The sequence below is a fragment of the Thunnus albacares genome, chromosome 3 (assembly GCF_914725855.1).
Source record: "Thunnus albacares chromosome 3, fThuAlb1.1, whole genome shotgun sequence".
In the NCBI taxonomy this organism is placed as follows: domain Eukaryota; kingdom Metazoa; phylum Chordata; class Actinopteri; order Scombriformes; family Scombridae; genus Thunnus; species Thunnus albacares.
Window position 1 is genome coordinate 27,973,148 of NC_058108.1, and position 14,294 is coordinate 27,987,441.

The following is a 14,294-nucleotide window of genomic DNA, read 5'->3' on the forward strand; positions in this document are numbered from 1 at the left end:
CCTGTGCATTTTAGTAATTTACAAATCAAATCTATCAGTAGATTTATAGTTAATCATTTAATGATTAACAATATTTGCCCATACTCTTGTGCGACCATCGGCAGGTCTTTAAGTCAGCATTCCAGACCTTGGTCACACACATCTTGTTATTTCTTATACAACTTAGACACAAGGTGAATAAATGAATAGGGAGAGCATCATTCCATGGACTCTTTGAATTCAATTCAGAGATCTTAGCTATAGTAGGAAATAAAAGGACTTTGCTGGTAATTGATTTATGTCCTTGAGATCTTAGAGTATCTTAGATCTTCATTATTAAAATATATAAGAGAGTACAAATGTATGAGTGTGAAGGCCATAGATTTCACCCCTAAACAAAGTAACTTATTAAAACCTGCCATGTGAGGACACCATTGCACATTCACTTTTCCCAGTTTGCTGTACTTTTGTAGTTATAGAAGACATTTGCTTTATCTTTAGCTCAGATATTTTCTTTTTATGTGATTCAAAAGCTACACATAAAGTGCAGTGGGGGAAACTTTGATGTCATTGGTGGACCCACACATCTCTAAAAGCATATACTCTACAGTACACAGAGACATTTCTATAGTGGCACTGGGTTGCAATAGTTTGTAGATAGACTATCCTCTCTTACTTTTACTTTTTTGAGTTGTGATCAAAAGACTGATCACAGTTACAGGCAGCCGCACCGCAGGCGGGTTGGCTTCATTCTCAGTGACAGGATGGGGAGCTGGGTTTTGAGAGGAGCCAGTTGATGCAGTTGTGTTAAAGTTGCCCCTGAGGCATCCCCTCGGAAGCATACCAGATTAAACCAACTGGGAAGAGACCCAAGAGGCGACCTAGGACATGCTGGAGGGACTACATCTCCCATCTGGCCAAGGACTGCCTTAGGATTCTGCAGGACAAGCTGGAGGGAGTTCAAGAAAACTGTACTGCTCTATGAATATATAATATAATACATAATAGTGTGTTTGTTGTAATAAACATAGCTGCACAGAAGCATGCGCTTTCAAGTATGTCAAACAAATCCATGAAGTGGTTATGAAAGAGGGATAAACGTTTAAGTGAAGACAGTAAAGGAGAGAAAAAAAAGAAGATGAGAGGAAGAGGTTGTGGGGGTAAATCTTCTTTAAACACGTGCTCTTCTCTTCCTGACTTTTATTCCAACAGTATATTATCATTATTAAAGATGAGCCAAGCTACACACACATGCATGTGCTCATAAAACTCACAGTCATTATTACAAGAGTTCAGGACAGGTTTATAGACTCAGTAGAGGGAGTTAGGCTCATTAATTATTCTAATGTGGTTTAATGGGAGTGGCTGCGATGGATTGGACATTTTCTCTCTGTCTTTCTCTCACTATCTCTGAGAGGATGTGGCTGAACTCAGTGTTAGACTCTGATAACATTGCTCTTCTCCCGCTCTCTCTCATACAAGCATACGCGCATACTAAGATTCCCCCAGAGGACAGAGTTTAGTGTTTTATCTGTAGCTGTGAGCTGTGAGGGTTAGAAGCCGCTCCCCAGGAGTACAGTCAGCATGGCAGGAGGGGGAGAGAGCATCTTTAACACCAATTAATCTCCTTCGTCTTCTCATCCTCTGGCTCTCTTTCTCTCACTGCCGATTTCTTTCCATTTTTACCAGTTTTTTTGTTCTGGTATCTGCTCTTTCCTTCCTGTATGCTCTCCTTTCTGTGTGTCATCTGGCTTCTTTGGCTCAAATATAATATATAAAGGGCATTCCCATCATGCAACAGTGCATTAACACTCCGTGGCTTTCTAGCATCGGCATAAACCCCTTATAGTGTAATCGCCATAACGTTTGCACACAGAAACACACACATGCATAAACACACACATTTCACAGTCACACTCTACTCTTCTGTTCCTGGCTTTAATGTTATCATGAACCTTCTTTCTCTCACTGACCAGCTGGCTCGATAGATTCCATGTAACACATAAAGATTCAGACGTAGAGACACATTCATACACATACACATCGAGGAAGAGGAAAAATAAGAAAAATAAATATTAGAGACTGTGTACCAATCTTGGAGTGGATGAAATAAATCTGTGTCTAGCTTGTGAGAACCAAACTCCACATCTTCTGCACTTGTTTACCATATTGACCACCCGCCAGCCTCTATCCTTTCAAATCAGAAAAATAACCTACATTGCATAGGAAAAGCTCCGCTGCAATATACATTGTATATTCCTCAACTTCTCCCAGCCTGTCTTTCAGTGCTCTGTCCTCTTTGTCTCACTCTCTGTTGGATGATGAATGCCTTGGCCAAGTTTTTATATGCTTCAGAAAGACAAATTATTATTCTGCTGTAGTTTGACTGCAGATTTTTATAATTGAACTTTTAATTGTTGAATCTTTGAACTGAGTTTCCAATTTAAACACGGAAAAAATAGAGATCCCAGGTTTATTACAGATTGTTAGCAACACGGACGCTGCGTATGGTTTAGTGATACATACTAGTGCACCACAATAACTCCACTCCACTGATTTAACATATGAAGTTTATGTTACCCGTCATGAGGAGCACTATGCAGCCTGTGAAAACAGTTATGTAATGACTTCTGTGGCTCTGCGGGGAGCTTTTCAAAGTTTGAAAAAAAGCAACCCTGAGGATGTCATCTCAGCTTGAGACTTAAAGTTTTAAACAGAAAGCCTACTATAGTAGAGGTTTGAAATAAGTGGTTTAGGAGACATTGAGTTTTTAATGAAAGACACTATCCAGTTGCTTTTGAGAAATAAAGGATCCAGTGTTAGCTTGTACTTGTACTACCTGTTCTAAGAACTATAAACTAGTATATTCTGGCCTTTGCTACTTCAATTTTGGACATTCTTTTAAAAATCTGTCTCATGTGAGTCCTCCAACTTTATGGGAAAGCAATACCAAATTTCCAGTTTAATTTGTTAAGTATTAGTATAGATTAATGTCATGATTCTTCTATCTAATATCTAGTATTTTTCAACCAATAAATCATGACGTTCTGTGCAATCACATCATGATGGTTATGAAAGATTGAGGAGATGATTTGTTAGTAAGCTCAGAGAGAATGAACTGGCTACAGGTCTGAACCACCAAATCCAGTGAGTCATGTAACTTCCTGTAGCCGCTGTCTGGTCTCCTGAGGTCACTGACTGAAATGCTTAACAGATTTATGATTTTAGCTCTTTATGAGCCATCACTGTTCAGAATCAGTCACTGATGAGTCGGTACCCTAATTTCATTCACTACTTATTTAATACAATGCAAAATATAATAGATGAGATGAATTTTGGTGAGAAATTAGGTCATTTTGAAGCAAGGTTTGGCATTTAGCTTTTGCAAGCCTGCCACATTTTTAATTAAAAACTGAACAGAATCTCAACATGAAATATTGAAATGTGGTACTTTATGAGATATGTCAAACCAAAACCCGTGAAAAAGACAAAACATAGCACTGAAAACTGTGTATTTCTTCAGTTAATGTTTCCAGGATACAAATGTGCAGAGTCTATAACGTATTTTTTCCAGTATATCTAAGCAATTGTCATCTTCCTCTAGGTGAACCTATTACAGCTAAATGCTTTGTGTGTATCTGTGTTTGTAGTTCCCACAGCACCTCCGCAGGAAGTGGAAGTTGTAGCTATCAACTCAACCACCATCCGCTTCACATGGAACCCCCCACCTCAGCAGTTCATTAACGGCATCAACCAGGGATACAAGGTAGGCCTTTGTGTGTATGTTAAAGCTATGATGGTGAACAACCTTACAACACTTAAAAGCTTTGCGTTCAAAACATCCCTGTAAAGTTAAATAAAATCAATAAAGTGAGAAAATGTTTTATATGAAAATACTAATAAAAGTAGAAATATTAATGTAAATTAGACAAAAGTCTTTTCAAACATATCCAAAATGTCTGTTATCATAATTTAATCATAAAAGGTTTTACAAAATCAACCCCTGCCCAGATAATAAAATTAGAAATTATATTAAATATGCAGAATTATGCAGTATTGCAGACCAGTTATTTTAATAATACTGAGGTCAGAAGTACAAGCCCCCTGACCCAGGGATAATATTCAGCACACTACAAAAATCGGTTTGTAAAAAATTCTATTAATCCAGACTTTTCTCTACATTTTATGAATCAATTTAGCAGTTGAAAAAACTACTACTAAGCGACTGTTTGAACCTACAGTTCAAAGGTCATGTCTGTGGATGCACTGCCTTGGACTTGTTTACCCACATACTCGAATAACAAATTCCAGGGTATGGCCGAGTCAGGAGCGGGGTCAGCTCCAGGACGAAATGTAAATGACTGATGGACGGGAAAAAAAAGAGGATTAAATGGGGAAAGCGTTGATGGTGTTGAGAAAATAGGGAGCAAGGGAGTGGAGAGAAATAAAGAGATAATAATAAAGAAGCTGAAAGCAGGATAATGGAGAGCAGGGTGAGAGCAAAGGATTGAGTAGTATGAGTGATCTATATGTACAGTACTAGTTCTGGTATGTGATTTATTCTCCATTTCATTGTGGCAGCCCACCCCTAAGGAACTGATTAACATGACAAAGAAAACACATCTGGGTCTGAGTGTGTGTGTGTGTGTGTGTGTGTGTGCATGTGTGTGTGTGTTTGTGAATGTATTTTTGAGTGTGTGAATCGGTGTCTTTGTTGGTTAATAAATACTATATGGCTTTTCATCTGTTTGATGTGGCTCTCTGATGTTTTCTCTGAATACCAGGCTCTACCACTCTGAATCAGTGGAGCCTCGCAGTGCTGCAACTATGCGTGTGCATGTGTGTGTGTGTGTGCATCTTTGGGTGTGTTGTGCTGGTTAGAGGACAGTAGATAATGATATTAATTAAAAGAGGATATGAAGCAAAGCGTCATCTCATCTCATCTCATCCCCCCACAGATCAGTGACTATATACAATACCCTTAATAATATAGCTCAAAACTGATTGCCAGAGGGAGAACCAGAGAGCCACTTCAGATGAGTTTCTTATCTTCCATTTACATGTCCTTGAAAATGTTTTAGAGACATTATCTATCTGTCTATCTAATTTAATTTCATTTATTCACAAATTAATTAATAGCAATATGATATAAATATGTCAGATTTTTACCAAAAGACATAACATCAAAGTACATATAGGAGGATACAGTGTAAATGAAACCTGGTAAACAACATTACAGGCATATACAAGGATGTATGAGAGTTAGACCTTGACAGCAAACGTAACAAAGGGCTACAGAATTACAATGTTATAAAAACTGAATAGAGCAGGCACATGCAACCAACATTAGACATCATGTGTGGCATGCAGACTTCAAACACACTAGATAGACACTGATGGAAAGAGCAGGATAAAAATATATCAAATATTAGGTTGAACTTTTTAGCAGAAGTGCCATACTGTGGGTTAAGTCTCTCAAACCAGTTTGAAGTGCGTTCTAGTCATGTGGTGCTCAGAATGAGGTTGATTGCGTAAATGAACAAACCGGTACAGCAGTCACCTCGATCAGCAGCTCTAGTGTACCTGCTTGTAATTTTCCTCATAAATTCAGTCAAATGAAAAGAGAAATTTTACACCCAGAGTAAAGAATTTCATGAAGAATAGCAGTATTGGACCCAAATGCGGAGACTGTAGGCACAGCAGGGCTGAAGAAAAACTTATTTATTCAAAGATAATGCAGGCAAAAACAAAAGCTGGCTGATCTGAGCAAAACAGAATACAGGACGAGCAGATCAGACTGAACAAACCAGAACAAACTGAGCAGAGGATCCAACAAAACTGAACTGAAAACCAGGACTTTAAATACAAACTAAAGTGTTGAGGGGACGAGGTGCAGGTGAAACAGGAGAACAGGAAAAGAGGTGATTGACTGGGGGAAACACCGGGAGCAGGGCAGGGTTGACGAGGCTGATACAGGGCAGGTGTGAAGGGAAGAGCAGGCTGGGGAAAAACACTGAGAGCAGGGCAGGGCTAACGAGCTTTATCCAGGGCAGGTGTGGAGGGAAAAACATGCTTGGGAGGAGTGCAGGAACACAGGAGGGAAACACACAGCAGAAAACCCAAAACCCAGAAAACACAAACCTCTTAATAACTAAGACTGAGTAAGCTCTGTGAGTGAATACAGACCGAAATAAAAACAGGGACAGACTAATTAATAAAGTTAACCTAATATCATGCCAGACAATCTTTTAGAGACTTAACTCAATTCAGCCCTCGATTCAGCCGTCTCCAACACAGTCCAGTCTGAACATAACAGGGAGAAAGGCTGAGGTCTCTGTTGGACACAGTGCCATACTGTGACTGAAAACTTAACAGGCTCAATAACCATAAAGAAGACCTGGAATAAAACAGACACACAGAGTGAACACTGGAACCCAAAAGAACAAAAACACACAGAGCCCAAAAACCATGAGTCCATGACAAAGAAACATTTATGAGGAATTCTATTCCTGGACCTGTAGTTACACAGGTGGCAGCAGAAAGATCAACCTGTCATCTTTTCATTGTGTAGTGTTATATGGTACCTGCTCTGGCCTCACTTCTGTGTGAGAAGAGTACTGTACTATGTGTTGAGCAAACTTTGGGTTTCCATTGCAATCCGATTCAGAATGCACATGTAACTATAGCAACAGTAGAACCAATCTTCCCGGCACCCTTTAAAAGTGCACTAGCATCAGATCCTTGGGGGTGCCAAATCAGCACTCTTTTACTGCACCCAAACTGTACTGTGCTGATAATAAATTACAATAGAAAACCTTATTTTACCATGACAGACTGGCTGCAGTGCAGCACCCTTAGGCAGAGGGAAAAGCAGCAACTCGAATCTCTCTGGGTATCACTGACTTTGTCCCTAGTAGGAGGTCCGTGATTTATATGCTTTTGATTAGGTTCCTATATCAGAATCACAATATGATGTTTATATTGTAGATGTAATATGTACATTGTTTCTGAAGATGTATTTTTTGGTGTATTTGCCAACACCCTGCAGCTCAGGTCTATGTAAAAAACCCAGCATGGGTAACTAGCGAGAGGCATATTGACCGAATAAACAGTGAATAAATAACAACTACAGCTCCAATCAGACTTAGAAATATGTACACTATGAAAAGTCTAATGGGAGGTGAAGTTGTTGAATGCTAACCATATAATCATTATATCCTTGGTAAACTGGGGAGGTGTTCAGATCTTACCAGCAAGTAAAGTGGTAGATTCTCTTGCAGTAATATAAAATGTGGACAGAGTAGCTCAGAATTATATTTTTGCTTTCAAAAAGACAAGCAGAAGTAACTCATGCTTCAAAAATACAATACAAAATTGAGGCTAGTGGTGCCCAAGGTATCCTGGAGGTAGTTTCGAGCTTCAGCACTCTATCGAAATGATCATTTTGATGAAACTCACAAACGTAGGCAGACTAGTAATTGTAGGGAATGTCTAAACCTCTTTGACCTGCGGAGCTTCCTTAAGGCGCAGCACGATCATCGAGTTTCCAAACAGTTCCAGACATGTCTGCAAACCCCAGATTACATTAAATGACAACATTCACTGAATTTCAACAAATTGTTCCAACTTTATCTGCAAGTGGCAATGACAATATAGTTAAAATGAGGTCCTCTTTAAAAGTTGTAGGCTGTTCTAGAGATAGAACAACAGCTTTGCTCTCCAACTGGCAATACAGTGGTACAAATATATATAAATGTACGCTCCCCAACAATATGACATTAAAGAGACATTTTGGATTCTATTATCATATGCAGCTGGTCTGTAAACAAAGTTAATTTTGCTTTTACACATCACTAACCCACTGCACAGCTTAATTCTGATGAAAATTCGGCTCTAAGTTCACATTTTACCCAGTTATTCATTACAGGAGCTAACAAAATGGGTACCATATTGTAGTGTTGCCCATGGCTTATCTCTTATTATGAATATGTAAGTGTATACTTTTCAGTGTTTGTTTTCGTGGCTAAAGCAATAATGCAAACCAAACTGCTGTGGTTCTGAATATAAATCAAGTCTAGTCACAATAGAGATAAATTAACCTTTCATTAAGCATTAAGTTTGACTGATAACAAACTTAGTTTTTGTCCTCAGATGCCACCATGGGAATCAAGCTGAACTTTCACCATTAACTATCGTTCTCACTTAACCCAGCTGCTGGTCTGGCCAGAGCAGTTTCCAGAGGACGTTACCATAGTAACCATCACCCCGGACTACCCCGGTTCACGCCACACAGGATTAGTCAGCGGACTCAAGAAATTCACCTGGTACTTCGGCTCCACCCTCTGCTTCACAACACCTGGAGACGGCCCCCGCAGCTCGCCCACTCTGCTGCAGACACACGAGGACAGTGAGTACACGCACACGCACACACACACACGCACACACGCACTCACATCAGTGTGAATAAAGCCAGAAAAGAGCACAAAGAACACTCTATCAGCATCTCATGAATAATAATGAAAGTGTATTGACTTGCTCTGTGTTCTGTCCAGCTGTTTCTATCAATGTGATACACAGCTGTGTACACAGTATCTAAACACCAGCGCCTCCTGTTTTCTCTTAGGCTCTTACTTTCTTTTCTTTCCTTTTAACTCTCTTTGTTCTTATTCTCCCCACCACCAACCCCCCTTCATTTTTTCTTCACCGTATCTTTTTAAAAGGGAATTGATTCATATGTTTGCAGGCATACTGGTATTTATAGCCTACTGTTCCATGGATAAACATAATAGCTGCCACTCCCAGTTGCAAGTACACATGCACAGAGTCGCACTGTCAAATAAACACAATAGACTACAGGCAGACAGACAAGCAATTATTACCAACCAGCAATTATCGAGTGGGAAAGATATTAGATATTAGAAGCCATGTGTTTACACATACACAAACACACATGCGCGCACGCACACAGAAACACACACGTGCACACAGCCGTGGACAGGTATTGATTAGATGCTGGGCGTGTTGCAGGGTTAACGGTGGGTGTAATTCTTGCTTGATGATAGCTTTTTGCGTGTGTGTGTGTGAGTGTTATTGAATGTCTCAGATGAATAGCTTAATCGCTCTGCAGGGAGAGGGGTTAGAGAGCCATGGATGAAATGAGAAACGACAGCCGTGCGTGCACCTGAATGCGTGCGTGCGTGTGTGTGTGTGTGTGTGTGTGTGTGTGTGTGTGTGTGTGTGTGTGTGTGGTGGTCAATGCAGATGTGATTAGGAGGTAGCGTGTGAAGTAGCAGAGCAGCAGGTAATAGGTTGCTTGCATAGACAAGAGATGTGTGTGTGTGTGTGTATGTGTGTGTGGAGGGAGGATTTTCTCAAATCTGAAAAATTTCTGAATTTAGATTACTATTAAAGTTTTGAGTTTTTGAGTGTAAGTCCCCTTACACTCAAAAAAGGTGTTTTGCTTATTATTACTTTAGTTGGATGTTTGAGCTTCGCTGTGCAGAATGATGTATATGCAGAGATTGACACTAGAAGGCTGTTTTCATCTGCTGAGGGAGGAAAGTTTCTCTGTGCTCACCTTAAATCTGAGTTTAGGGAGTATACGTACGAGTATGATTTGTGACATCACGACTAATTTGGAGCCAACTGGGGCCCAATATGCAACTTACACAAATGTAATGTGGAAACTTGAAGCCTTCAGTGCGCATACACTGAGAATGGACTTTTCATCTTGCGTCCAGCAGTTAAACTTTTGAAATGAAAAACTATTTGCATATTTATAGGTTCTGGATTTTTCTATGAAGAAGAAGGAGTTGATGTAATTTTAAGGATTTAACATGGGAATTTAACTTTTTCTCTGGAAAAAAAATATATTAGGCACAAATTTATTATTCAAAGTGTAGTATTTTCATATGTCTTAATACATGTATGGAGGGGATCTTTAAAATGCAACTAACAATATGTGATACGTGTGTGTTCTTTTCAGCACCCGGATCTGTTCGTCACCTGAGCTTCACTGAAATCTTGGACACATCACTCAGAGTCAGCTGGGCAGAGCCTGAAAACAAGAACGGCATCATCACTGGTTAGTACATTACTCTAAACAGACACTCAGAATTTTCATTTTCCCTCAATATTCAAGATAATTGTATGTACTATGTTGTACTATGTTATTTGATTCCCCCTTAACAGTTTTGATGACAGAAGTTCACAGTAAACTCTTCGGACTGTGTTTTTGTCAGAAAGTAAAATACAATGATTGAACATAGTATGTCCAGCATCTTCAATTAAATTTTATTCCTCTCAGGCGGACTAAAATAGCATGTGGTATGACTAATTTAAGTTTTAAAAAAAAGAAAGGTCAAGATCCCTTTGAGACAAGCAGCAGTGACAGAGGAACCCTAAAACTTCTACAGTTTCTTTGGTGTTCCTCAACTTAATCTCCTATTTTCTGTCTGGCTTCCACAGACATCCGCCTGTTTCTGACACTGTGTTTGTGTACAACTGATTCATCATCAGCTAATCCCTACTCTCTGCAGCTTGTCTTCTCACATTAACTCCAACATGCCCTCATCCCACGCCTCCTAACACCCAGGGTGTTGTTTGTGTGGCACATCACAGAGCTCAAAGCACTTTTCCCCCTCCCCAATTCATTTTTGCCTGAGCTCCTCCATGACTCTGTTAGACAATGGTGCTGGTGAACAAGACAAGCTGCTGTGAATTAGGTGATTATACTGCATTATGTGTGTGTGTGTGTGTGTGTGTGTGTGTGTGTGTGTGTCTGTGTGGTGACATGGCTGCACCATGTCCACCATTCATCAGGCACCTACATAACAAGGCTGCAGTGGCTTTACAATCGGCTTACACAGAGAGGAGTGGGAAAACGGTTATTCAATCAAGGTCACCTTGCACATTTACTCTTTTCTCCTCAACCTGCTTTTCATCCAGCACCTCATGAGCTGGGAGACAGATGAGGGACCATTCACTCTCTCCAGGGCTTTACACACAAGTGGCCTCTCACACACATACACACACGTTTGAAGGTGGTGGAGTGTGATGCATGACTGTGAAGATGCGAAGGGACAGACAGGGATTTTGACTGTAGTTACCCCTCCCGCACTCTTTCCCTCTCTTTTGGCTCTATACCTCTCATTGTGTGTGAGTGTGTGTGCTTTGTGCATGTGTGTGACTGTCTGTATACGTGTCTGTTCATGTCTATATGCACCTTTATTAACCCAGCTTGTGCTCTGCACCCCGCAGGCTATGTGTTGTGGTGGGAAGTGTCTGGTGTACAGTCGAGTCGTGAGGAACGTTCTCTGTCCAACTCCACCCTGCAGTACCAGCTGACCGGCCTCACCTCCACCACCAAGTACACACTACAGGTGGCAGCGCTCACTGCTGCAGGACGGGGCGTGGTCACATCATCCACCATCTCCACTGGAGTCCCACCAGGTACAATAAATACACATGCACACACTGGAGCTGGTGACAGTGGATGTAAAAAAAAAAAAAAAAGATTTTTTGTTTGTGTGTATCCGTGTGTGTGTGTGTGTGTAGCAGAGTAAATATGACTGATGAGCTCTTACAATGCCATTGTCTTTCCTCAGGCTGATAAGTGGCTGTTACTGTGCATCCATGAATCACCACCCACACAACCAACACACACACGCATTCACTCTCACAGTCACAAAAAAGTTAGTCGTTCACAGCATCTTACAGAGCGCTTTAGTCTGTGGTTTATTTATGTGTGTGTGTGTGTGTGTATGCTGTGTGCACACCACACTTTTGTGTGCATGATGAGTTTGTATGATTGGAGTAAGTCCAAGTTGCAATCATTATTAGTGCTGATTAACTGCAAATGGCAAAGTGGAGGGAATGCAGCAACGGGGAAAGAGAGGGCAAGAGACAATCAAAGAACAGAACTGAAGAAGGGAGAGCAGATAGAGAAACATAATGAGGGAAGAACAGAGAACACAAGCAAATGCAATCTCCAAAGAACAGAGGACCAAAGTCTCTCAGAAAAGGACTGAGAGTCAGATAGGAATAGGAGAATGGAAGAAAAACCCAGCTCATACAGCAGGATTTTTGTCCTAACATTTTCTGATTACTAATTTATGAATAAAAGCAGAAAAAGTGAAAGCAAGATGGATACAGACAGTTCTTAGATTCAGAGGTTGTTCATTAATTCATGAAAGCAAAAGACTGAAGGAAAGATGGAGGACAGAGGATTGAAGATTAGGAAAAAGAACTAAAAAATGAGCAGAAAGAGTGGGAGAGAAAGAAAGCAAGAGATCCACCGAGCATAGATTTTTGTGTTTTTTATTTATTCATGTATTCATGGAGTTGGGAGAATTTTGTCATTCATCTGAGCAAGCCAGTTGACATCAACAATTCATAATAACAATTCACATTATAACCTCTACAAGTTTACTGCATGCACTTACAGAGCAATTGTAGCTGATAGCTATAATTTTGCTTTTGTCGCACACATGTACCTCGTTGTATCCAGAATACATATTGCCTTGTTTTCATAATAACTGCACCCAGATGTGTTATACTCCTATTACAATAAAAAATCCCCTCAGATATTCAACAAAATCTGTCAGATGTTTCCCGGTGTACTGATGTGTTACAGCGCATGGCGTTTTATTTAACACATGGGCTTTACAGATCTGTTTTCTGCCATGTTCAGCAAATATGATGCTTGCAATGCTGCATCAGAATTGGATGGATTACAGCAGATCACAGTAGAGCACTTACACCATCCAGAGGTACCAAGTATTAACCAAACACTGTGAAGACAAGTGGGTGAAAAGTGGGTCTGAAGTGCTCGGTCCTGTTGTGATTGAGTGAGACAATTTAGAGCAAAGTGGATTGTGATGATTTTTGATTATGTAAATTTCATTAACAGAAACAAGCTGTCATATATTTCATTTGTAAGGACATAATTAAAAAAAAACTGGATTTCAGCCTGCATCTCCAGCCAGTTGTCAAATGTGCCGCCTGCCAGAGCAATGCCAATTCAATTCAACAGCTGTCAGTGAAGAAGTCTATTCGGAGCCAGCTATAAATTGTGTGTGGCATTCGAAAGGTGCAGTTGTAAAGCTTTCATTGGAATATTTAGTTATGGTTGGAGTGCGCATACAAAACGTATTATTATTCCTCTGTGATTTATTCCAGGTTAACAACCAGGAGAAAATAATATTTGTGTTCTAGTTGCTGACTACTGACCAAATTCACTGCAGCTCTCAGTTTCAATGTGACAGAAGAAACTACTAAAACCTTTAGTCAATGATGTTTGGCAGCACATGCCAAGGAACAAACTCAGTGATGCTACAGTCAGATTAATCTTTACAAAGAGAGTCTAGTGACACGTTTAGCTTAAAATAAATACAGAGAAATTTTCTTTTAAATGTGAATCAGTTAAGCTCATAAAAATAGGGTGTTAATTATAGATACTTTGTGTTAGGAAAGAAACTACAAAACACATTGATGTATTAGACTAAAAATATGACGATATGTGTGAGCCGCATCTTTAGGTAAATGTGACATTGGGTTAGGGGTTTGGTGTAAGTGATCAGGCGTTTTTCAGCTTCTCTTTCCCTTCCAGAGTGGTTGTGCCATTTCGGCTGCCGCGACTGGTCAGCCCGTTCCCTGTCACTCATTATTACCATGGAGATGGAACAATGTAAGAATAAGAACGGGTCAAACATAATTTATGAGGCTTGCAGCCTACGAAGACAGTTATGGGGCTTAAATGGACTTTAGTGAATTGTGCATTTAATTCACCTCTCGCCTCCACTGGTGTACAGATTTATCTCTCTCTATTGTATTGTCGACCTGGAAATATGAAATAAATTGCTCTGTCAGGGAGAGATATACAGCTGTTGCGTAAGTGCCTGTGCTTTAGTAAAATTATCATTTTTTTTGCTGTGGCCAATCTTTTATTTTCCTTTTTTATGACCAAGTATGGACATATGGACATATTAGAAAAAGGACTGGAGGCAATTTCTTGGCTGCCTGAAGCCTTTTTTGTACTTAAGTCATGATTAACGACATAATTTCGTTCTTTTTCTCTCTTTTTCAGTTTATAATACCAATGTTATTGCAAGTGTAATTGAGATAAACCGTGTTGCAGCGCAGACATTTTCTTTCAGTTTTGGCATTGTACATATTTATATCCTTTAATGGAGAAGTCTCTGTATAATTATTATGTGTTGTTTAATTTCCTTTGATCCATCCCTTTGAAATTTTTTGCAATACTGTGATGCTTTTTGGAGAAAAAAAAAAACATTAGTATTTGCAAATAAATGCCT

The 14,294-nt window shown here is 39.8% G+C and overlaps 1 protein-coding gene across 2 annotated transcripts in view; it reads left to right on the forward strand.

Moving 5' to 3' along the window:
* Positions 1 to 14,294, forward strand: part of LOC122979734 (protein sidekick-1-like) — a 247,661-nt gene that overhangs the window by 185,235 nt on the left and 48,132 nt on the right. For both annotated transcript variants that reach the window (XM_044347437.1, XM_044347438.1), the window contains 4 exons: positions 3,630 to 3,745; positions 8,191 to 8,386; positions 9,965 to 10,063; positions 11,239 to 11,430. In XM_044347437.1, coding sequence (XP_044203372.1) covers positions 3,630 to 3,745; positions 8,191 to 8,386; positions 9,965 to 10,063; positions 11,239 to 11,430 — 603 coding nt within the window. The remainder of the gene's footprint in view (positions 1 to 3,629; positions 3,746 to 8,190; positions 8,387 to 9,964; positions 10,064 to 11,238; positions 11,431 to 14,294) is intronic.